The sequence below is a fragment of the Megalobrama amblycephala genome, linkage group LG6, assembly GCF_018812025.1.
Source record: "Megalobrama amblycephala isolate DHTTF-2021 linkage group LG6, ASM1881202v1, whole genome shotgun sequence".
NCBI lineage: Eukaryota > Metazoa > Chordata > Actinopteri > Cypriniformes > Xenocyprididae > Megalobrama > Megalobrama amblycephala.
The window spans coordinates 22,020,034-22,045,209 of record NC_063049.1 but is presented as its reverse complement, the minus strand read 5'-3'; the positions used below and the strand labels follow the sequence as shown (position 1 = coordinate 22,045,209).

General features: G+C 39.1%; 2 protein-coding genes, 1 long non-coding RNA gene and 1 other non-coding gene across 4 annotated transcripts in view; 3 read left to right on the top strand and 1 right to left on the bottom strand.

Moving 5' to 3' along the window:
* Positions 1–1,662, top strand: part of mnx2a (motor neuron and pancreas homeobox 2a) — a 25,259-nt gene extending 23,597 nt beyond the window's left edge. Inside the window, exon 3 of the mRNA XM_048193375.1 lies at positions 562–1,662. Within this exon, the coding sequence (XP_048049332.1) occupies positions 562–906 (345 nt within the window). The 3' untranslated portion in view covers positions 907–1,662. The remainder of the gene's footprint in view (positions 1–561) is intronic.
* Positions 580–2,417, bottom strand: LOC125270118. The gene is made up of 3 exons (XR_007185256.1): positions 2,285–2,417; positions 793–861; positions 580–720 (listed from the first exon to the last, which is right to left on the bottom strand). It is a non-coding gene; the product is annotated as an uncharacterized LOC125270118 (long non-coding RNA).
* Positions 2,362–25,176, top strand: cfap65 (cilia and flagella associated protein 65). The gene is given in 37 exon segments (XM_048193372.1): positions 2,362–2,507; positions 3,142–3,221; positions 4,444–4,613; positions 5,156–5,258; positions 5,500–5,666; positions 5,864–6,063; positions 7,710–7,834; positions 7,922–8,144; positions 8,237–8,505; positions 8,686–8,883; positions 9,079–9,468; positions 10,533–10,670; positions 14,086–14,325; positions 14,593–14,817; positions 14,894–15,040; positions 15,797–15,962; positions 16,433–16,561; positions 16,860–17,073; positions 17,179–17,307; positions 17,389–17,515; positions 17,517–17,566; positions 17,654–17,720; positions 17,815–17,877; positions 17,879–17,926; positions 19,424–19,615; positions 20,236–20,385; positions 20,485–20,541; positions 20,543–20,629; positions 20,971–21,087; positions 21,831–21,968; positions 22,066–22,110; positions 22,219–22,442; positions 22,563–22,688; positions 22,914–23,058; positions 23,061–23,209; positions 24,646–24,780; positions 24,958–25,176. Coding segments are annotated over 36 exon segments (5,361 nt in total). The 5' UTR covers positions 2,362–2,507; positions 3,142–3,146; the 3' UTR covers positions 25,091–25,176.
* On the top strand, positions 12,069–12,142 carry trnai-aau. Its single transcript has one exon. It is a non-coding gene; the product is annotated as a tRNA-Ile (tRNA).

Here is a 25,176-nt window from a genome sequence, read left to right as displayed (position 1 = left end):
TTGTACTCAAAGGTAGACCTTTGTACATTTAAAAAAAAAAAAAAAATCATACGTTTTTCTACAAATCGCATTGTACGAATTCCCATGAAATCACCACCTCGTAAGATAGTTAAGTTGTCTCATGAAATCGGATTGGGAGAAAGAATTGCTAAGTGGCCACATACACAAGTGAGGAGAAAGCAACACACTTTCATGGCTATTCGTAACTATTTTATGTTTTAACAAAATGGCTCATTTGTACGTTTTCATACAATCTTCTTACGCCCCATGCCTGGTTAGGTTTAGGATTAGACCTTCATTAAAGCAAAATCATACGTTTCCATACAAATCACAATGTACAAATTCATGCGAAATCGCCACATTGTACAATACTTGCGCTTTCTCATGAAATCAGGTTGTGAGAAAGAAGGGATAAGGTGAAAAAACATATTAAGAACAAAGAGACAAAGAAAATAATTTTAATCATCATTCAAATAAAAAGCTCCTAAATATTCCCAAATGCTAATACCAATGGATCAACCTTTACGTAAATGATTGTGATGTTTGTTATGTATTTTCCAGGTGAAGATTTGGTTCCAGAACCGACGGATGAAGTGGAAGCGCAGCCGTAAAGCCAAAGAGCAGGCTGCGCAACTGGAAACAGATGGCTGTAAGTCAGGCAAGAGAGGAAACAAACCCAAAGACCTCAGTCGCTGCAGTGCACACGACGACGATGAGGATCTGGATGCAGAGGAGGAAGATGAAGAAGAAGAGGAAGAGTTCAGAAAATCCATTAATGTAGGTCTATCTCACCCTTCGGACTTCCTGCAGCACAGCTCCGCGCTGAGCTACAGCTCTCATGGCTCCTACTCTGATGACGACCTGGAAGAGATCGGAGGAGACCGAAAGATCAGGCTAGGGTTATGAGGAATTAATGGCATGTCAGTTCATGAATTGGACAGCTAACTACGTCAAGGTTTAAAATCCAGCACCTCAAGACTGAAAGCTGTTGATGTCAAAATTAACCCATTAGGCCCAATGAGTTCATTGTCCATGAATACTCACAGGATGTTTATAGTCAAAAAGTCTTAAATGATTCATGAAAATGGTCTTCCAGTTTATTTGCACTTAATATTTTTTCTTGAAGGCTGCTTGTAAACTGCAAATGTACACTATTTCAAACTAACTTGTTTTTCTTACTCTTTATTATATATGTTAATATGGACATTTTGGTTGAAAAAATAGAAGCTGTTGAACCAAATGAGGAGGCCTTTCCACTGAAAGTCACAGGCCGACACTTGTGCTCATTGATCTCTTGAACACATTTCGTTTAGTACGTAGTCAAAAGTGGATGCTGAGGAACAGGAAATTATCCAGAGGTCATCAGTGTCAGCATTCTTCCAGTAACCATTGACTAAGAAACACTGAGGAACTGGTAAATCCTCGGCAAATATTGAACAAGGGCAAACTGTGAACGGTTCATTAGTTAGTCCATTAGTTTATGTCATGTTGTTGCTGTCTTTAATGTTATTTAACTGTTATAGATTATATATCTAATTTATTCAACTGATATCAGGACTCCGTTTGAAGGATTGTGTGACCTTCAAAGATTGCTGGTAAAATATGTACTTGGAGACAAAGGGAAATAAACAAAATTGAAGATGAGTTTCAGGCATTCTCTCACTTGCTGTCATTGAACCCTTTTTGTTTTTTTGAGGATGTGAAAATGCTGCATACAGTACAAATGTTTATGCGTCTGGCTCATGAGCAAAAGGTTTAAAACTGTAAACGAATATTACCCCCCATCCTACATATTCATCGTCCCACTCTCCTCTCCCTTTTAACCTCTAGCTGACAGAGATGGTGATTAAAGCGCAGATGAATCTACAGTGCATTATAAACAACGTGGGCCTGGATATTTATGGCCACAGCCTCTCAAATATGAATTACTCAGGGGGGTTTACTGATAGGCAAATAATTAAGTTAATGAAGGAAAAGTAAAATAATCTACTCCTTATGCTGATGTCACCAGGCCATTTAATTTGAAAAGATGAATTACCTCAATGACCAAAAGAGCATTTTTACAGGGGTGTGGTGTAAGGCCAACAATTAAATATTAAAGCAGAGAAGGTGCAGTGGTCCATCTCAGCCAAACTAGAATAGGACATATTTATATGTTGATTAAATGCATTGCAGTGACGGGAATAAATACCCTGCCAAACTATAGGAAACTCGAGCACTCAAAGAGGCAAACTGTGAACATTTATCACGCATTTGGAAAATTGCACCTGCATTTCGATCTCACCTGAAGCTATTGTTGAAGTCCTTGAGCAAAAAAAAAAAAGAAAGAAAAAAAAACTCGCTGTGTGTAGAATGTCCCTTAGCTGTTTCCGTCGGCGTTGTCATGGAGCTCGAATACACAACTGAACTGGGAGCAAAACTTTCAGCATGGCGAAACAAATAAATTGACACATTTCTATTCAGTTTTCTCGTTTTGTTTGAGATATAACTGTGATATAACTGCTGTGGTAAGTTATATTTTTAGTAGGCTACATAAAAATAACGCGAGGAACAAACGTAATATAAGCGCGTGACTGTAAATACTTGATATACATTGTTTTATTGTTTAGCAGTCTAATTTTATGATTGATTTGAACAGAATTACATCATGTATGCAATTTTAACGCCTTGTCAACTTTTAAAAGAAAATATGTCATTCATTTTAGAAATATAAAACAGAAAACCCAGTGTATCTTTATCAATAACATTTCATTTGATGATCCTCTGAGGCAATCACCTTTTCCTTAAGGCAAATCACTTAAGCTAATAGAGATGTAAAGAAATGAGTGACAGGGTCATACATTTACACCAGCCTCAGTTAACCTCAGAGTCAGACAGGCACATAACAGATCCTGCTTTTGCAATAAATGTAAATATATCACTTAGGCATGCAGCTGTAGTACAGGTATTGCCTAATGCAGTATGGACTTTATATGTTCATAATATCAGTCAGATGAAATTTAGGTTCATCACTGATAAAGCCCCAAATCCTTCAAGTACTACAGCCATGTCTGATTAATCTAATTTAATGTGATATAAAAGCTATATGAAATATTTTAATACAGCACTATTGACCTCTGTTGGTTTGGTTGTTTGTTTTAGTTGCAATGTTGACGGATAATCCAGTGAATCCTCTGAGCTCAGGCATTCCCTTTGGAGTTGCACACAACCAGCATAGAAAGGTGAGATGTGTTTTGAAAGTCAAAAAAATGAAAAAATATGTCACACTCTATACTATAGGCTACAGCATGTTGTCACACTAAATGGGTTAAGTTGACAAAGGAACTTGCAAAATTCTCACTAAAACTATTATATTAAAAAAACAACACATATAAAATATATAAACATAACATTTTCCATAATAAAAATTACCTTTACAACTTGTAGTTAGCTCCTATTTCCTATTCATTCTGTCCTCTATTCTTATTTTTTTGCTCATTATTAGCCTTTTATATCTACTTAATCAAGTTTTGTTTCTTCTGCTATTGTTTGCAGCTAGTTTTTAAAGGGTTAGTTCACCCAAAAATGAAAATAATGCCATTTATTACTCACCCTCATGCCGTTCCACACCCGTAAGACCTTCATTCATCTTCGGAACACAAATTAAGGTATTTTAGTTGAAATCCAATGACTCAGTGAGGCTTCCATAGCCAGCAATGACATTTCCTCTCTCAGGATCCATTAATGTACTAAAACATATTTAAATCAGTTAATGTGAGTTCAGTGGTTCAATATTAATATTATAAAGCGACGAGAATATTTTTGGTGCGCCAAAAAAAAACAAAATAACGACTTATTTAGTGATGGCCGATTTCAAAACACTGCTTCAGGACGCTTCGGAGCATAATGAATCAGCGTATTGAATCATGATTCGGATCGCGTGTCAAACCGCCAACTGCTGAAATCACGTGACTTTGGCACTCCGAATTCGATACGCTGATTCATAATGTTCCGATGCTTCCTGAAGCAATGTTTTGAAATTGGCCATCACTATATAAATCGTTATTTTGGGGTTTTTTTGGCGCACCAAAAATATTCTTGTCACTTTATAATATTAATATTGAACCACTGTACTCACATGAACCGATTTAAATATGTTTTTAGTACCTTTATGGATCTTGAGAGAGGAAATGTCATTGCTGTCTATGCAGGCCTCACTGAGCCATCGGATTTCAACAAAAATATCTCAATTTGCGTTCCGAAGATGAACAAAGGTCTTACGGGTGTGGAACGGCATGAAGGTGAGTAATAAATGACAGAATTTTCATTTTTGGGTGAACTAACCCTTTAATCATTTGACTGATTTTGCATTGGCTTTTTTCTGTCAGTCTGCTAAAATGCTTTGCTGCCCTCTGCTGGTGTAAAAAGACAACAGACATTATGACTTGCTTACTTTGTTTTCAGAGGGTCTCGAGCCTCAGGTCAGGGGGCCTTCAGAAGAGAACCCAGAACTGCTTCTTTGGTGTGGAGACCTGTGCTGAGCTGGTCTGGGAGGGCTGGGAGCCAGGGCTAGAGTATACCAAATCTCTGATCCTTAGAAACATACGTGGAAAACTCCAGAAACTCACCTTCAGGTCAATCCACTTAAAACAATAACTCATAAAGACCAACACTTACTTTTTACAGGATTCAAGGCTTAGTGTACTGGCAAGTATGCTACATTCATTCATTTGGAGTAGTTTTACGGTTTAGTTTTAAGGGTACATTTAATATTGTAAAATGTTATTGCAATTTCAAATAACTGTTTTCTATTTGAATATATTTTCAAATGCAGTTTATTCCTGTGATGGCAGAACTGAATTTTCAGCATCATTACCCAAGTTTTCAGTCATATGATCCTTCATAGATCATTTTAATATGCTGATTTGCTGCTTAATATTTTTGTGGGAACCGCTATACTTTTTTTTTTCAGGATTCTTTGATGAATAGAAAGTTCAAATGAACAGCATTTAATTGAAATAGAAAATTCTATTATAAATGTCTTTACTGTCACTTTTGATCAATTTAGTGCATACTTGCTGAATAAAAGTATTAATATTTACAAAAATCTTTTTGATCCCAAATTTTTGAAGAGTAGTGTTTATACTGACAGATTTGTTTATTTTGTCATTTTCAGACCTCCTGAGACCAAGTTCTTCAGCACACCATTTCCTCAGACCATCCTTCTGAGCCCAGGAACATCTTTCTCACTCCCAGTTACTTTTCAGCCTCTTGAGAAAGTAAAGTTTAATTCGCTTGTGTTTCTTATCTGTTATATCTTTTTAAACTTGAGGCATTCAATAATCCTACGATTATAATGAATCAATCAATCAATCAATATTCACAGCAAGTATTGACAAATCTTATTTGCATGACTAGAAGACCTGTCATAATATTGACTTTAGTGTGCACATCAATTCATTATGCAATAATATATTTTGGATTTGTGTATGTTCTTTTTTCTTGCCCTTCTATTTCCAGTGTGAGTATATGGACACTATAGAGTTTCAGGGTAAGGAAGGCACATTCCACGTGTCTCTGCGAGCTGTGATTCCTCATCATGCCCTGGAGGTTCCAGACACGGTGATGCTGCCACCCTGTGCTGCCCAGCACAGCTCCCAAACCAGCTTCCTCTTTCGTAATTCCAGGTAAAGATGTGTTTGCATGTCTAAAGAGCATACAGCTGCCACCTAAGAAATATTAGGTGGCAGCTGTATGCTCTGTTTATCACAGTATAGTACTTTGGGTATTATTTTGAGGGAAACTAGGTGGTCACAAAGGCAGTTGAGTTATAAAGTGTGAAGAAAATAATTTAAAAACCTGTGAATGTACATTTTTCCACTAGTAAGCTGCAGACAGGATTCAGGTGGTGTGTGGATCCTCCGTTCCAGCTGTCCCCTGAGACTGGACAGTTAAAGCCTGGAGAAGAATGCAGGGTTACAGTAGAATTCAAACCCCAGCAGGCTGTAGTGTACCAGGCTGAGGCCTGCTGTGCTTTTGGAGATGATGGGGAGAGCAGCTGTACTGTACTTCTACGTGGGCTGTGTGAGTATACTAAGCTTTTGTTGGACTCTAAATGTCGATTAAATGTCATAGAAGATAGTGACGCTTAAAATTTGGTTGTGCAACATTTTAAGAATTTCAGAAAGCACATTTACGGTGTTTACACTTGCAGTTCAGTTCTCTCGGTTCTTTTGGTCTGGACTTACTAAAAAAAATTTTGGTTTGCTTAGCATTTACACTCATTTTTAACAACGAATCTTAAGATACAAAACAAAAAAACTGTTTTTTAGTTTACTGGACATCCAAAACAATGCTGTGTGCTGGGCTAAATGCATTCATTGTGCGTACATATGATGGTATTTTTACCAGCTGAGAACTCACAGAGAGCTTATAAAATGTGTAAAGGAGTCAAAACACCTCCAGGAATTAATTTGTTATACACACAAACGAATATCTGTTGCAAGAAGACCCATATCTGACGCCTGTACTGAGCTGTAAAGAGCAACATCGTGACTATGACGAAAAAACAGGAATACTTCAGCATCCTGTCCTTTTTAAGATCTCATCTTGTGACATTACAACTTGTTTTAGTTTGTTTAGATGTCTTTAGTCCGTGTTGCATTCATATTTCAGTCGAACCGCACCAGATTTAGTTTGAAAATGGATCGAAACCCACCTTTTCAGGGGTCTGCTTGTTTGGTGCGCACCAGAGTTTGGATGGCAGCGTTCACACTTATTCAGCAATCGCACCAGAGTTTGTTTTAATCGAACCAAACCTGACAAGTTTTGTGGTCTTTTCTAAAATGTTACAGTAGCAAAATCATTCATTTTAAAAAATATTTAACAATTCTTTATAAACCTTTGAAGACAGACCTACCATGAGCTCAGAAGTTGTTAATCTATGAAATATGCTTTTAGAGGCCATCAGCAAAATTTTAACTTTATTAAAAATTTTGTATTAAAAGCCAAATTTCAGGAGAAGAATTACACAACCAATACATCCTGAAGATCCTCCAATCAGAGAACCAAGGCAAACAAATCAGGACAAAAGAGTGGCCGTCCACTCCCATAGAGCATTGTGAATGGCTAATCAAGTTTCCCTACTCTCCCAAAATTAATATATATTTGTGAAAATTAATATTTTGCATAATTTAAAATGTATTGTTTTTTTGTTTTTATAATTGGAACCCTACTATGAATCAAAAGTTTTATATTTTACCATTCTTCTTTATTCAGTTATTTCATTTCATTTCATGTGCCTCATGTGATTATAGTTAATTGCCTCTTAAAGTACAAAGTCTTGTACATTTTTTATTACCTGATTTTCAAATACTTTTTTTCTTCAAATCATAGTTTTCAAAGCAGTGATTCATATCAGAGGTTGGTTTGATTCATGGTGTAGAATTTTTTTTTTTAAATGTTAGACAAAAAAATAGTTTATTCCAAGGCCGCTAATATTGTGTATGTCATTGTTGCAATCTATTACAAAAATAATGACTGTTCATTGGTTAGACAGACATATAATCCTGCTCCAAATTCATGCCATTGGTTGAGCCATTGTTGCTGTGCAGGAGGAATGTTAGTACTGCAGAGCCATAGTGTTGCATAGTTGTCACTGCAAATTAAAGTGAGAGAAAGTATTTTATTGTCAAAATTGACTCAGATCACATTTAAATTCCTTTCAACAGCCAAGTACCCCCACCTCCAAATCAACTCCATGGGACAGGAGGAAGGCTGTAAGGTGCTTGAGTTTGGCAGTGTGGCAGTAGGAAACTCTCTTGAAAAGCACTTTGAGATCTACAACCTCTCCACTGTATGTTTCCCTTCTTTTTTTGCACAAATGAATATTTAGACATTACTCAGATATTTCTCTCTCAGAGTCACTCTCTTTCTCCGTTAGGTTAGCACAACATTCAATCTGTCCTGGCTGAGACGACCCCCTCTGATGGAGTCTGTATTCCACTGTGAGGTGCATGAGGGGAAGATCGCCCCACATTCAGTGTTGAAAGTCCCTGTCTGCTTCTCCCCACTCACAGTGGACAGCATAAGTGTGGACTACCTCTGCCTTACCTGTCATGGGGCAGTAAGTGAAGACCTTCTCAAAGTGTCAGGCACCTGCATAGGTACAATACATAGCGCAACAGTAAGAGCTTCCCAAACATCTGTTTATAATCATATCAAACATGGTTTGATCATCTTCTTCTGTCACCTATAGGTCCAATAGTGTCTCTTAGTACCTCTATACTGGACTTTGGCTGTGTTGAGGAGGGCACAGAGGTCACACACAATGTACAGATCATCAACACCTCTACAGTATTGGCTCATTACCAGTTTGATGTGGACACTGGCAGCCATAGTGTGTTCAGTGTTGATAAGCCTTGTGGCTCTCTGCCAGGCAGCAGCAAACTCACCCTGCGTGTGAAGTTCCGACCACACCACCCTATAGCTTATCACAAGACAATGACCTGTTTACTGCTGCACAGGGTAGGTCTATCTGTCTATTTATCTATCTATCTATCTATCTATCTATCTATCTATCTATCTATCTGTATGTATGTCCGTCCATCCATCTGTCTGTTTATCGGCTTCTTGGTTGAATATCTACTCTTTTTTTTAACTGATTTTCATTTCATTGATAGTGTAGTTCTGCTTTTCTTATTAAAGGAGCCATTGTTTCTGGATTTGATTGGCACCTGTCACTCAGAGCAATTGAAGCCAGCCATTTTAAAGCCCAGACACCTGAGTGTCTACAGATTAAATCTGCTACGAGGGCTCACCTGTTACCCTCCTGACTTACTGAGTGCCTTGCTGGAAGAACGGCGATTAAAACTGGATGAGAGTGGAGCGTTGCAAATGCAGGAGGTGTGTGTTTGTTCATCTGCACTGTGGTATAACATAAAAATGTTCTGATATCTAAGAGTTAAGTCAGATTTCCTTTCATTTCTCTTACATTTTTAGACCAACATCCTAATCAGTTTCTAGTTCGATATTTCTAATTCACAAAAAATAGGGTGTACCACAGCTACATCACATAACACTGCATCTAACTTTCCTTAGATTCCAACAGAGGACACTAACAATACCACACCTCTCTTCAAGCCACGCAGTCCTCTGGACGAGTATTTCCATGTAAATTCAGCACCTGAAGTGGAAACAGAACTTTACAACACCTCAAACTCCACCCGATTCCCTATCCCCCATGTTACAGTTCAGCCCTCTGAGCTCCTTTTTTATGATGGCCCAGCATCTAAGTCAGTCTCCATCACCAACTACACCAAGGGCAAGATCTGTCTGATGTGGTCCCATGGAGCCGAATCCCCTTTCTCCATCTCTCCTCTCTCCTGTGAGCTGGGCCCTCTAAAGACCACAGCCTTCAGAGTGACATACAGTCCCAACCAACAGAACGTCTTCCATGGAGCACAGCTTGAGTGTTTCACTTTTTACAAGGTAATGTGAGACTAAAGGGACATTGACAGTGATTCACAGTGACAAAGGGACCTGAAGTCATTAATTTTCAACTAGTGAATTGACAAAATGTCTTAAAACTCAGCCAAGTTAAAACTTTAACTGTATGCAATTAAGATGTGGCGACTACTATTGATAGTGAAGACAATGAGAAATTTCACGGTTCTATATAAATGGTCTCTGTCCACATACAGCAATAGAATTTAAAAATTGTGCATAGAAAAACAGTGTCACAAGTTCTAAGCATTATGGGTGATATGACTGATTTTTAATAGAAGTTCATCTTGTGCATGATGTGACGCATTATGCATGACTGAAATTTATATATGTTTTTCCCTCATTTTAATCAGCAAGAAAACAGATTTTTGATCAAAGTAGAACAACATCTTATTTTTACCAGCAAAATCAGTAGTAATTAGGAATATTAGTTTGTGATCAGATTTTCAAAAGCCATGATCAGTTGCACAACGCATAATTAAAGGGATAGTTCACCCAAAAAAGAAAATTTGACGTTTATCTGCTTACCCCCAGGGCATTCAAGATGTAGGTGACTTTGTTTCTTCAGTAGAACACAAATGATGATTTTTAACTCCAACCATTGCCGTTTGTCAGTTGCATAATGCGTGTCAATGGCAACACCATCTATAAGAGTCAAAAAAACATGCACAGACAAATCCAAATTAAACCCTGCGGCTCGTGATGACAAATTGATGTTCTAAGACACAAAACGATCAGCTTGTGCGAGAAACCGAACATTATTTATATCATTTTTTGATTTTATCATTGACATGCATTATACAACTGACAGACGTCATGCTGTTTTTTTTTTTTTAAGCAAAACTGAGCTGGTGTAGCTTGTCAACCATGCTTTTGACCAGCAATGCTGGATTTTTCAGCAGGCTAGTATATAGATTTGGTGACCTCCAGCTATTAAATCGCAGTCAGCGTGTAAATGGGACATAAACTGAACATGAGTTCTGAACATGAAGGTTTAGTGTGACAGTAGACCTATTTCTTGACTTGAATTTAGTTTTTGTCACCCCCAGGTTCTGAGGGATCATAGAAATGTAGAGGATCAGACTTTGTGCCCACCCTGGTGCCTTATAGTCAGGGTGAGCGGTCACTCGTTTCAGCCTGGAAAGGAGCACTTCATCCCCAGCTTCTCTCTTCAACACTCCAAAATAGTGAGTCTGATAATGGTGACATCTTTCAACATAATGGCTGTGTCCAAAAGCTGAAAAATGCTACCTCCACTGGCTGCATACAGAGGTAGGAAGGCACATCTGAATCCAATGCTCATACCACATACTGTCAACTGATCGATTTCTGAAGGCAGCACAGATGTATCCTTCGCTGCCTATGATATCACACAATTTTGTGCTTTCAATTAATCTCTTTAGCCTCATTAGGGTTACAGGCAATCAGGATATTTCTAGGCAGTTTGGCAGCAAGCTAGATGGAACGGGGCTGGTTAGCTCAGTTGGTTCGCCCACAGACCTGCCGAAATGACTGAAGATCTAAAGGTCCCTGGTTCAATCCCGGGTTTTAGCAGAGGAGCCACGACCGTGTGGTTTTTTTTGGTCAAGGCGGTACAGTGACCAAACGCCTCTACCTAGCCACATCGCAACTTGCCTCTCAGATGGCCACCAGGTAGTGGTGGTTCCATGGTGTAATGGTTAGCACTATGGACTCCAGCAATCCGAGTTCAAATCTCGGTGGAACCTTTGTAACTTTTTGCGGCATGGGGAGAAAAACAGAGGTGTTGTGCAAAAGCTGCTGTACCTGTAATGTGGTGGTGAAATTGGCGAGTCAGAATCGGGAAAACATTAGCTTAAAAAGCAAAACCTTCACTGGCTCTTTGCTATCGTGCTTCTTGGCTGAAAGACTTAATTCTCTGCAGCTCTGTGAGCAAAGGTGATCCTTGCCAAGGTTTCATGGTGTAATGGTTAGCACTCTAGACTCTGGACTGTAAATCCACTGGCTACCATTTAGTTGTAGATTTAATTAAAAGATTGTGCTTTCGTCTTTAAGGCCCTTCTTGGTCTTGTTCCACAGTATCTGTGTGGACGCTCATAACGCTAACTCTAGGGTCACTCAGGTTGTGCAGCCAACTTCTCTTCCCTGTTTATCGCTCTGGCTTAAAGTCTAAAAGACATCTGGCTTTTTTAGACTCCCTCCCTAAGCACTGGAAGAGTCTCTCTCTTCATCTTAGGTCCACCCCCACTATTGGCATATTTTAAATCCACAGAAACACACTGCTGTTGTTTTTAAATTGCTTCATTATAAATAATTGACTTGGCTATCACAAGATTGTGATCCGGTATCAAAAGGGGGTTCTGTGGTCAGGAAAGCTTGCACCCATGAGAAACGTAACAGGGTAAGTAGTCCCAAGCAACTTTTATTACACCTTCAATTTGTTTTTGCACAAAAAAAGCATCACAGTATGTCTTGGCATTGTTTTTGTCAAGTTTTTTTAGGCAATGCTCATTGTGTCTTGAGCCATGCAAATGGCTATGCTTGCAGCCAGGCAACAGCAAGGCCCTCCGCGTTGGCTCATTGGTCAAGGGGTACAATCGGAGTGGGGCTGGTTAGCTCAGTTGGTTAGAGAGTGGTGCTAATAATGCCAAGGTCATGGGTTCGTTCCCCATACGGGCCACTGTTTTGCTCTCTGGGACCTTCAGCTCTGTGCTTCTCGCAGAAATCCCCGGTGGCCAAACTGCCTGCAGACCTGGCTAAAATAGCTCAAAGGGGTCCAGTGACCAATCGCCTCCACCTAGCCACATCGCTACCTGCCTCTCAGATGGCCACAACTCAGGGAGTGGTGAATCCAGTGATCCAAGTTCAAATCTTGGTGAAACCTTTGTAGCTTTTTGCAACAGGGGGAGAAAAACAGAGGTGTTGTGCAACTGCTGAAAAGTGTAAAGTGGCGGTGAAATTGGCAGTCTCAAACCAAGTCGGAATCGTGGAAATGTTGGCTTAAAAAGCAAAGCCTTCACTGGCTCTGGCACTGGCACTGGCACTGGCTCGTGCTTCTAGGGTGAATGACTTAAAGAGTTAGTTAACCCAAAAATTATATTTCTGTCATTAATTACTCACCCTCATGTTGTTCCACACCCGTAAGACCTTCGTTCATCTTCTGGGCACAATTAAAGATATTTTTGATGAAATCCGAGAGCTATCTGACTCGTCTATAAACAGCAATTTAACAACCACTTTCAAGGTCCAGAAAGGTAATTGATGACAGAATTTTCATTTTTGTCTGAACTAACCCTTTAATTCTCTGTGGCTCGGTTAGCAAAAGCAATCCCTGTCAAGGTTCCATGGTGTAATGGTTAGCACTCTGGACTCTGAATCCAGCGATCCAAGTTCTTGGTGGGACCTGCTTTTGCCACGAATGTGTGCAGGGCCTTGTCCGAAAAATCTTTTCAACAGCAGTGAGCCTTAGAAGCTCATCTAGGGAGGGTCCCTTTGTGCCATAAATGTGCAGTCTGTCCCATTAGGGAAGCAAGCGTAAAAGGGCAAGGCCCCACGTGGAGAATGTGGGCATCGATCCCGCTACCTCTCGCATGCTAAGCGAGCACTCTACCATTTGAGCTAATTCCCCTGGATGGTGGTGAGAAGGTGTCCATTGCTCTCAAAGACACCGGCGAGGAGTGATCCCTAGCAGGTGCTGCAGCAGGATTTCCAATGGGCACCAAGAAAGGAGACCATTTCCTCTGTGCTGGCAACTTTGCACTGGCTACCTTTAGTTGTAGGTTTAATTAAAAGATTGAGCTTTCGTCTTTAAGGCCCTTCTTGGTCTTGCTCCATAATATGTGTGTGGACACTCATGATGCTACCTCTAGGGTCACTCTGGTTGTCTTGTTTATCTTGGCATTGTTTTTGTCAAGGTTTTTTTGGCGATGCTCATTGTGTCTTGACCCATGCAAACGGCCATGTTTGCGGCCAGGCAGCAGCAGGATGGTCTTCTACGCTGGCATGTTGGTCTAGGGGTATGATTCTCGTTTAGGGTGGGAGAGGTCCCGGGTTCAAATCCTGGATGAGCCTGTGCTTCAGCTCTTATTTTAATCTCTTCAGCTTGATTAGGGTTACGGTTCAATCCTGGGTTTCATCAGAGGAGCCACGACTGTGTGCTTTTTTGTCGAGGGGGTCCAGTGACCAAATGCCTCCACCTAGCCACATCGCTACCTGCCTCACTCAGGGAGTGGTGGTTTCATGGTGTAATGGTTAGCACTCTGAACTTTGAATCCAGCAAACTGAGTTCGAATCTTGGAGGAACCTTTGTAGCTTTTTGGAAGTTTTCTAGTTTTGATGTTATTTCTAGCAAGAAATTACTATTGTAGTAATTAAATATTTGCCTAGCTATCACCAAAGCTCTCTCTATTTTTTGTAGATTATTAAACTGTTATGCTGCCTTAGAAGCCTGCTTCCACAAAGGCTGCTTGCAAAGTCATTCCCTGATAGTCATTCCCTAATAGGCAACAAGTCAGCTGTTGCCTAAGCTTTCGGACACAGCCAATATGCAGTGAGAGAGCATAAATGGAAAGATACAGTATGTAAATATACTTATAAGGTTTAACACCATCCATCTCCCTGCAGGTATTCCCTGCACTGAAACAGGTATCATACCGCAGTATTCTCCTGCAGAATACAGGGGACCTGCCCTTGATCTTCAGACTGGACCCAGAGGAATGTCCATCAGCATGTGTGCTGCCATCCAGTGGTCTGGTGCCACCAGGCAGCCACCAGATCCTCATGTTCAGATGCACTCCATCTCCGGATCACCCTTCTAGTATCCCTTTAACATTACAGCTGAATGCCAGCCCCAATCACACACAGGTTAACACTATGTTAACAAAAAATAATATAATGTAGTGAGTTTCCGGACTGAGTGGTTAAAGCCAATTGGATGAGTGATTAAATGTTTTGAGCAACAGAGAAACACGTCTAGTTAACTAGAATACTCTAGATTCATGAAAACTCAGAATCTTCACAGAATTATTCTGTTGTTTTAGTACCTCATTTGTCAAACAGAAGTTCTAAATATTATTAAAAAAAAACTGAAAGCTGTAGTGCATTTTATTGGTCCATTTTAATCTTTTGTAGGTACTGAATGTGGTTGCTGTAGCAGAGAAGCTTTCCATGAGCATGGAGGAGGGTGGCAGTCTGTTCTTTCAGCCCACAGCACTGGGCTCCTGCTCTGAACGAACACTGTGGGTGAAGAATCTGAGCAGGGTGCCAGTGGAGTTCAAGTGGAGGCTTTGTGGATCTGACCAAGGAGTTCTGTCTGTACTGCCAGACACAGACATTCTACAGCCCAATGAATCCAAGGTCAGGCTACGTGAGTATGGTGTTTTTGGACATAGTAGTTTCAATCTTATTGATGAAAGTATTTGTTTGTTTTCAGGTACAGAAGTGGTCCTTTGCCCCAAAGGAGGAAATGATGTACAACATGAAGCCCAGTCTCACGTTCTGGCCTGTCCAAACACCACAATGCAAGAAGTCCCGCCTTACCATTAAAGCTGTCGGATTGGCATCCAAAGGCTCTCTCCAGGTGTGTTACATTAGATTACATTCACACATATCTGATGATCAAGTTAAACAATGCTTCATCTGGAAGACTCTGCTGTGTACAAACATCTGATAAACATTTTTATAAAGCAGTTTTACATATAAACAGCCTAAAAATACATCTTCCAGATGAAAATGCACATTTCAAATAGAAGCCTCTGTGATGTATGTGTGCTATCAGGGGATATTGAACATAATTTGAGAATGATCTAAAGAGCATCTTGTGCTTGAATGGAAATAAGAACATCTGACCTCTACAACAGAGTTTAGGGCTGGGCGATATATCGCATGCGATTCTCACGCGCATTTCGTCAGTAAAGCCGGTTCCCTGATTACCTCTAAATCGCCATCACCTGCTTTAAAATTGAGCGCCTTTTAATAGACAGAGCCGTAGATCACTGATAAGCCACTCAAAATCGGGTTCATTATCGAAGTCGATTCATCTTCGATACTGAACGCGATTTTGCGTGGCTTCTCCGTGAACTACGGCTTTGTCTATTAAAAGGCGCTCCATTTGAAAGCAGGTGATGGCGATTTAGCAGTAATCAGGGAACCGGCTTTACTGACGAAATGCGCGTGAGAATCGCATGCAATATATCGCCCAGCCCTAACAGAGTTCACCTTATCAATGATTTGCTTACATTTGATTAGTGACCTTGGGATTTGAATGCGTTGGATGTGCACATTTTTCTATAATTTCTATACAAAATGATCGTCTGTAACAAATTATTCTTCCCAGGCAGAGCACCCTGTTATAGATCTAGGTGAGGTACTGGTGGAAAGCTGTAAGTCATTTGAAGTCCCTCTACTGAACGACAGCCCTTGTGCCGTCAGCTACTTTCTGACCACACAGCAAAGTGTCACTGATACAGGCCTCCTTGAAGACATGACTCAAGATCCTTTGGGTAGGAGACACTTACATTGTCAACTCCCTGTTCTTAAACAATATGCTTACTGCCATTTCCAGGATGTAATAATAAGGATATTAAATTGAAAAGTGACAGCAAAGACTTACAGTGTTATAAAACAATCTATTTTGAATAAATTTTGTACTTTTGAGCTTTCTATTCATCAAATAATCCTGAAAAAATCCTAAATTAATATCTGCTGAAATTTCAGCTATGCCATCATAGAGATAAATTACATTTTTAAATATATTACAATAGAAAACAGTTATTTTAAATTGTAATAATATCCCACATTATTACTATTTACTATATTATTGATCAAATAAATGCAGCCTTCGTAAGAGATTCTTTTAAAAACATTCAAAACTTTTACAGACCCCAAACTTTTGAACGGTAGTGTATTTGTTTTATGTCATATTTATGATTGCTATTTTGTCTTTCAAGTCAATCAAGCTTTATTGTTTTAGTTCTGGAGATGGATAACGTAAAGGGAACCATACCTGCCGAGTGCAGGCTACCGATCCGCTGCACAGTGAGACCGGCTCGCAGAGCCCATTACTGCTGGACCATCAGTTACCACATCCTCAGTGCCTCTGGTAGCGTACTAAGAAAAGAATGCTTGTTCATGCTTTAAACTGTGATTCTAGTGTTTGCATGATATTAGACAATATTGCAACACCTTGCATACTGCAACCTTTTTAAAAGTTAGTCCAGTATTGGTCACTACTAATCAGCATTAAGCAACGTGGACTAGCATGAAAACTCATGCTGGTATTTTCTTTTGGGTTATTAACACATTTATCACAAAGTTAGATTCTATAATATGCCATTTTTCACATTTGAGAGAATTGCTATGAGTAAATTTCACAATATAAAACTTTTTCTGGTGGCCAGGCTCTGTGGAAGGAGAGCCCCAATCTATATGCCATGTACAGGCCGAGGGAGTGTATCCCATCCTGGAGGTGATGGATGTCCGTAGCTGTGGCAGTGTGGAGGGGCTGAGTAAACTGCAGCTCTGGCGCCTCTTTAATCTGGATGCACTCAACACTTATCTACGCAGAGATCCTAGCCCATCTGAGCTCACCTTCAGGGTGCCCACTAGACACAGGCAATACTTTAAACAGAGTATTGTTTTTGTTTTGCTTCAATTAAAACATTCATAAATTCAGAGATTTCTTTCTACACTTCTTTCTTTTATTAAAACCTTCTGCAGTTTTCGACATTGCCCTTCCATCTTCACTTCAGCCATGATGGATTTTAGCTTCAGTGCTGCTCCCCAGGGCTCAGACCCCACCAGTATTCTGCTTCTGTTTAAGAACCCAGGAAGTATTCCTGTTGAGTGGTGAGCATCCATATCTTGTTTACTGAGTAGCAAATAGTCACACCGGCAATATAAATAAATTATCAAAATGGTCTCCCTTAGGTCATTCTTGTTCCCAGAGGACCAACAAATTGAGCTGGAGTACTGGGCTGAGACTGGAGATTTCAGTCCGTCTGAGCTCCACCTGATGAAGATTCAGGAGCATAGGCTTTTCTCTATCTCCCCACGCTTCTGGTAAACTCCAGCCCGGCCAACAGAGGACAGTGCAATTCACATACAGGTCAGGAAAAATCCACAGTAGTGCTTCTGCACTGAAGTGTTGTTTTAGGATGCACAGAAAACTATAAGGCAAATGCTTCTCTCCCAGACATGAATTTGTGGGGACAGATCGTCTTCCTGTCTTGTTGAAACTTTCACATGGAAGAGAGATACTAGTGAGACAAATTATTATTTTCATTACAGCACATGCATCATTTTTTTAACAAACAATTTGTGCTGATAATTTTTGATTATTCTCGAATCTTTTAGCTGAATTTTACAGGAATAACTGTGGAAAGAGATAGACGCTACATTCACCTTTCCTCCAACCGGCAACATCTTTGCCCCGATGGCAATTGGTGGTTTCAGCCCCCCCAAACAGGTTGGTATTGGTTACCTGAATTGACGTTTTATAATACGTCTATATAATAAACTTTTTTTTTTTTTAAATAGAATCTTACATATAAGCATTATTATATTATATTATATTATATTATATTATATTATATTATATTATATTATATTATATTATTAAAGAGCCCTCCAACAAAGGTCACTGACAAAACATCAATATTTTTTATTATTATTATAAATTTATATGTTGCTTGCCAAAAATATGATTTCCTCAGAATATATATTTGGTGTATTTTAAAGTATCTACCATCAGGGGCTAACAGGGTCATGCAAACCAGCCAAGGGGGCCTCAAGATGACTTAAAATTATTTAAAATAAGACAAAACATGGATTAAAATGAGCTAAACAACGAAAAATCAAGAATAACATTAAAATACTTTTTTAGTCCAGTAAATCACAATCAAAAGACATGCAAGTTTATTGGTTGAAAAGATTGGGATCCCTGAAGAACATTCAGCACTTAAAGGGTTAGTTCACCCAAAAATGAAAATAATGTCATTTATTACTCACCCTCATGTCGTTCTACACCCGCAAGACCTTCGTTAATCTTCAGAACACAAATTAAGATATTTTAGTTGAAATCCGATAGCTCCGTGAGGCCTCCATAGGGAGCAATGGACACCTCCTCTCTCAAGATCCATAAAGGTACTAAAAACATATTTAAATCAGTTCATGTGAGTACAGTCGTTCAATATTAATATTATAAAGCGACGAGAATATTTTTGGAGCGCCAAAAAAAACTAAATAACGACTTATTTAGTGATGGCCGATTTCAAAACACTGCTTCAGGAAGCATCGGAGCGTTATGAATCAGTGTATCGAATCAGCTGTTCGGAGCGCCAAAGTCATGTGATTTCAGTTATTGGCAGTTTGACACGCGATCTGAATCATGATTCGACACACTGATTAATTTATGCTCCGATGCTTCATGAAGCATTGTTTTGAAATCAGCCATCATTTTTGGCGCATTATATATAATATTAATATTGAACCACTGTACTCACATGAACCGATTTAAATATGTTTTTAGTACCTTTATGGATCTTGAGAGAGGAAGTGTCCATTGCTCCCTATGGAGGCCTCACGGAGCCATCGGATTTCAACTAAAATATCTTCATTTGTGTTCTGAAGATTAACGAAGGTCTTACAGGTGTGGAACGGCATGAGGGTAAGTAATAAATGACAGAATTTTCTTTTTTGTGTGAACTAACCCTTTGAAACTTCTGGAATCCTGACATTTAATGTACATAAATTTGGAGCGTTCATAGATTAAGGGAGTCTCCGGATATTGTTGTGGACTATGGGGGCCTTGGAGTCAAAAAGGTTGAGAACCTTAGTGGATGAAGTGAATAAAATAAATATTTTGTATTAATTGTTTAATTATTGGCATTCTAACAGTCATCTGCTAGATATCATCTGTTTATATTTAATAGTCACAAATATGCTAAATGTTTAATCTGCACAGGTGTATGAACTGTATAATGCAGGCACTCTCCCAGTGAGGTACCACATCGACACCACTCCACTGGAGGAGCTGATGGAGGAGAACTTCAGTCACCCAATCTTACAGTGTCTGAACCCTGGTGGAGAGATCGAGCCAGGCCACACCGCCCTAGTGGAGTGGATCTTCTCTCCACTGGAGGCTAAAACATACAGTGTTAGTTACTCCACAATAACATCCTTCTAAATTTGCTGTGAAATGGAAATTGCGATAATCTTTTCTTCTCTATTGTGAAGTATATCCGAGTGAAATGGCTTCTGGTAGGGCGGGACTTGATTTTGTTTATCAGGAATTGATTAGATTGTAGGATCCCTGACAGCAACAGAGTGTCGGCCCAGATCTGGTCTGTATGTAATCCACATGTACCAGATGTGGGCCGGATCTGGGCCACACTATGTTGCTGTCTGGGATGGTTGTTGTTTTGCCTGGTTGTCTCACCCTTGCGACCGTAAAGAGAAGAATAGAACAGAAGAGATGTTTCGCTGCAAGAGGGAGGAGAAGTTATTTTGATTTAAAGATTATGAGGGCACATGCATTAAAAAATGTATATGGAGAAATCATTTATAATGAATGTAAAGTATTCCATTGAAAATAGTCAGTTTCAATTTCATGGTGACTTTAAAGTAAATGTGGTGTTACTGTTTATGCTACTAAAAACAGTCATTGTAGTAACAACTGTTTTTTTTTTTTATCTGAAAAGGCATTGTGGGCAACTTTAATATGCACAACATTAAGTGTTTTGTACTGAGTTTGGTGCAAAACTCCATGATTTATAGGTGGACATTCCTATTCATGTGATGGAGGGGGACAGCATGTTTGTAACCTTTGAGGGCCAAGGCTTTGACGAAAGAGAGTCAGAACCCATTCAAGTACAGGATGGACGTATTACTGTGCCTTGCACTCAAAGAATCCCATTACCTGGACAAGTAAGAAAGTGCTTGATGATACAAGTCATATATCAAGAAGTGTTCCACAAATGGAAGTACAAATAATTTCTCTCTCTCTCTCTCTCTCTGTGTGTTTAGGTGGTGTTCCTGTCAGAAGAGAGAGTGTGTTTTGGTGATATCCCAGTGTGCTCTCGCAAGTACACGCATCCTTTTTTTGACTAATGTCTCACACACAGATGAAGTGTTGTATAAGTGGAATGTAACAAGCACAGAATGCCGGAAGGTATGTAGATTTTAAGTAATAGATCATTCAAAAATGAAAATTCTGACGTCATTCCATTTCCAAAGCCATATACTGTTTTTTTGTTTGTTTGTTTGTTTGTTTGTTTGTTTTTTGTGAAATAATAACGACTTCAAAACTAGTGCAAAAGTCATATGGGCCAGTTTCAGGGTTCTTTCAAATTGCTTTTTGGAGCTTGACAGAAATGGAGCTGCGTGATTACTCAGAAATGTTCCTGTTGTGCTACACAAAAAAATATATATAATTGATCAGATAACATGGCCACTCTACTCATTATATATTGACTTTTGATCACATGTGTTTGTTTATAATGTTGACCATAGACTGTAACGATCCGTCCTGAGGGTGGCCGTCTTGCGCCAGGTGAGAGTGTTCTCTGCATCCTGACAATACAGACCTCAGGCAGCCCCGCTTTCTACAAGCAAGACCTCCTTTGTGAGGTGACAAATACAAAGATACACCAATAAACACATTCACATATAGACACATGATACAGTATGCTTATTCAATAAGATTTCATTTAAAAGTTTAGAGTCGGTAAGATTTAAAACAAAAATGTTTATGAAAGAGTCTTAAAAGTCTTAATGTTCACCAAGGCTGCTACTGTAAAATATTATTGCAATTTAAAATAACTGTTTTCTATTGTAATATTTTGAAATGTAATTTATTCCTGTGATGTCAAAGCTGAGTTTTCAGCATCATTACTCCAGTCTTCAGTCACATCCTTCAGATCCTTCAGAAATCATTTTATATGCTGATTTGCTGCTCAAGAAACATTACTTATTAATATCAGTGTTGGAAACAATTGTGCTGCTTAATATTTTTGTAGAAACTGATACATCAAGATTCTTTGATGAATAGAAAGCTTAAAAGAACAGGATTTATTTGTAATATAAATATTTTGTAACAATATAGTCTTTACTGTCACATTTGATCAATTTAATGCATCAAATGTGAAATGCAAAAGTAATAATTTCTTTTAAAAAAAATCATAAAAAATCTTATTGACACCAAACAGCAGTGTACATACTAAGTTATGTAACACAATCATGACTACACTTTCAACTGAGTAAAAGCAGTCTATTTGAACTTGAGGGGAACTGACTTCAAATATCCACATACATTATTTTGGGGCCACTGTATACTGGAAACACATCTAAATGTTTGTCGCTCTCTTTGACAGATAACACTTGTGAGGATGCTAGCACAGTATCACAAAGACCTACGACAGTGGGAGGAGGAGACAGAGAGACAGAAATATGAGTTTACTCTCACTGAGAAAGACCTGCTACAGACAAAGCAACTGGATAAATGCACTCAGGTCAGAAATCACACATCTTTAACGCTGACAAGAAGCCTTTCAAATCCCATTCACTATATCAAAACTTCATGTTAAAAAAACAAATTATACTCCTCAGGAAGGTGCAATGTTTGGACAGAAAACTGGCACAAAAAAATATAAGGTAAACCACAAAGACGAGACAATTAAAGGAGTCTTATTTACAAGTAACAGTATGTGACGCATGCAAATTTTGAGTTTAGAGACTAATGATTTGTTCCCCATGTGGCAGACCCTTCCGCCCATCCGTAGCAGTGATCATGCTGTGGGCAGTCCCTCACCGAGACCCAGTCGGGCTGAGCAGCGGGCCCAGCAGCAGACAGGGCAGGAGAGGAGGAGACGTCCCGAGCCTCCCCGTCCTACACTACTCCACCTGGGTGTTACTGCACGCTCTCACAGCCTCATGGAGTACCAGACACATTTCCCCACTCAGTTCAACACTCACTACATCAACAGGTACAAAGGGGTGCAAAAGTCAGCAGGGTTCAGAACACTTTTCATTTAAACTTCATTACAGGATTAAAAGTAAATAAAGTCATGATGTGATGTTTAATATTATTATTATATTTCCTTCAGATCTAGGCAGACCAAGCATTCTCAGTCTGGTACAGGTGAGAGCTGCCATCATCCTGCAGACCTCCCCCCTCTCACTCTTGGTCTTGAGAGAGACGTCATCACACACGTGCTCATCTCTTTACTACAGTATGTCTTACGTTGTCTTATTTATAGACTACCGTTCAAAGGTTTTTTGAAAGAAATCAGTACTTTTATTCATCAAAAATGCACTAAATAGGATCAAAAGTAACAGTAAAGACATTTATAATGATATAAAAGATTTCTGTTTTTGAAAATGCTGTACTTTTGAAGAATCATTGTCATTCCTAGTCTTACTTGAAGTGAGATCACATCGGTCACTGTCTTCTACAGGAGTCTTTTAGATGAGCCTCAGTTCCAGCAGTCTCTGGTAGAAGATGACACTGAGCAGTTGCCGTACTTCACACAGCTGCGACCAGCTCCAGCCCTCCTCCCACAAACTCTACCCCGCTCTGCTGAAGACAGCCAGGATCCCTGTAGAAAATGTCTGGTGTGTCCAGTGCCACCCCAGCAAAGACTTTTACAGGGAACTGTAGCACTGCAGACACACCCAAGAGTGAGTGTGACTGTGAGTCTCTGAAAGAACTACAGGAGGAGATAAAAATGAAGGTCCAGGAGTCCATTCGCAGGTATGCTGTTTGAAATCAATCAACATTATTTTTGCAATTCCACATGGTTACATGAGTCTGCAGTGATTCTCAACCTTTCGACTCCAAGGCCCCCCACTGTCCAAGACAGTATTTGATGTGTATATTTCTGCTGTAATGACAAAGCTGCTTGTTTTCAAACTTTTGTATGGCAATATAGTAAAATAATTAAATACAAAATTAAAGTATTTCAATTCCATACATCCATCTGACAAATTTAATGAAAAAATACCTCAGAAATTGGTATGAGAGCAATTTAAAATTAGCTATGTAAAATTCCAGTGCTCTTATATGTTTGATTTAATCATGTAGAGTTCAATTTCAATTAAAAAATAATCAATCAATCATCAATCAATCAATCTATCTATCTTTCTCACTGTCTGTCTGTCAGACTGCATGGCCTTACTATACTTAAAACTTTAAAAGTATTTCAATCTTAAAACGATGTCATGCAGGTGGTGTATAATAACTTCTGTTTGAGATCTAATTTTTTTGTATAAATTACAGACATGAAATCTGAGGACTAATTCTCTTTTTTTCCTCAATTATTTAGCTTTATTTCCAGATTTAATCATAGGCTCTTTCTTACGTACTAGAGCACATACTCACATGCACACTCTTCAAAAACGGCACTTCAAAATTTCTTGACAAACGAAAAGACGTAAATTAAATTTGTATATACTCAAAATGAAATACATAGATTGTAATGAATGTCAGCTTTCTTATTTTGTTCAAGATAGGGATTTATTAAGTCCATGTCATACAAACAAGAAACTATGCTTCTAACCACAGGACAAGAGCTGTAGTTCCAACTACACAACTTTGCGATGCTGTTTGTGAAAGTTCGTTGGAACTATGGTTTCGGGGAAACATCGACTCTTTAAACTGTTGATAACGACGGGACTTGCGACCATAGTTGGCTAATGATGCTTTTGGGAAGAGCTGTCCTAACTTCTTTATCTAGTTAAAATTGAAGTATCAGTTCAATTTCATACTTACAGGCGTTTTAAGAACTGAATATTTTACAGGTTCACACTTTTTATGACCAATTAACTCTTAGATTATAGTATATGGTATTTTACAGTTTTATAGCAATTTTTTGCCAAAGAAAACTGTTTTTCATTATACAAATTTCCATGACTATTCCATGTCTGGGAATCACACTTTTAAAATTTCCTCATATACTATACAGTAACCAGATTTTCCAAGACCATGGGGAACTTAACATGGTTCTTAAAAAAAAAAAAAAACTTAAATTCTTAAATGACAGTTCTTGAAAGAACAAATAAGAACACCTTGGAAGTGTGCCGAGCCGGAGGTCCATTAGTCAATCCCGGCCCCCTGGTTGAGACCCATTGTGCCAGAGGCTAAAATAACACATTTATTTGATGAAAATCTGATTTATCTGATTTCTGCAGGTTGCCTGAGTTTTGTGACCTGCTAGAGGACATTTTGCTCAACACCTTGCAGAACTTAATGATGGAGGCTTTCTTGGGTGAGCTGGTGCTGACGACACGACCCCGAATCATCGCTCTTCCACCTTCTTCTTCCAGGTTACTTGCATCTAAATTTTATTTTAATCTCACTTTATCTTTATCAGATTTTTAAAATGATTTTTTTTGGCCATAACTTTGTAAGCAATGCACTCAAGTGGCATTGACTCTTGTTTGAATAGCCTAAGAGGTATTAGCCAAGATTTTACTTTCTCATTTTATGTATGTGTACTGTAGGAAAAACAGCCTTGGCTCCAACAGACAGTCCAGTGCTGAATCTAATAAGGAACAGTTGCGCCCCCTCGTGACCAGCCCAACCCCCTACAGGTCTACTCAGGCCATAGTCTCAACCCTGGAGCCAGAGCAGTAATGAGCCGTACTGCACTATTAACTTAACATTCTGTATCACCGTATGACGTGCATGAGGCCGATTCATATTAAACTGAATTCAAACTG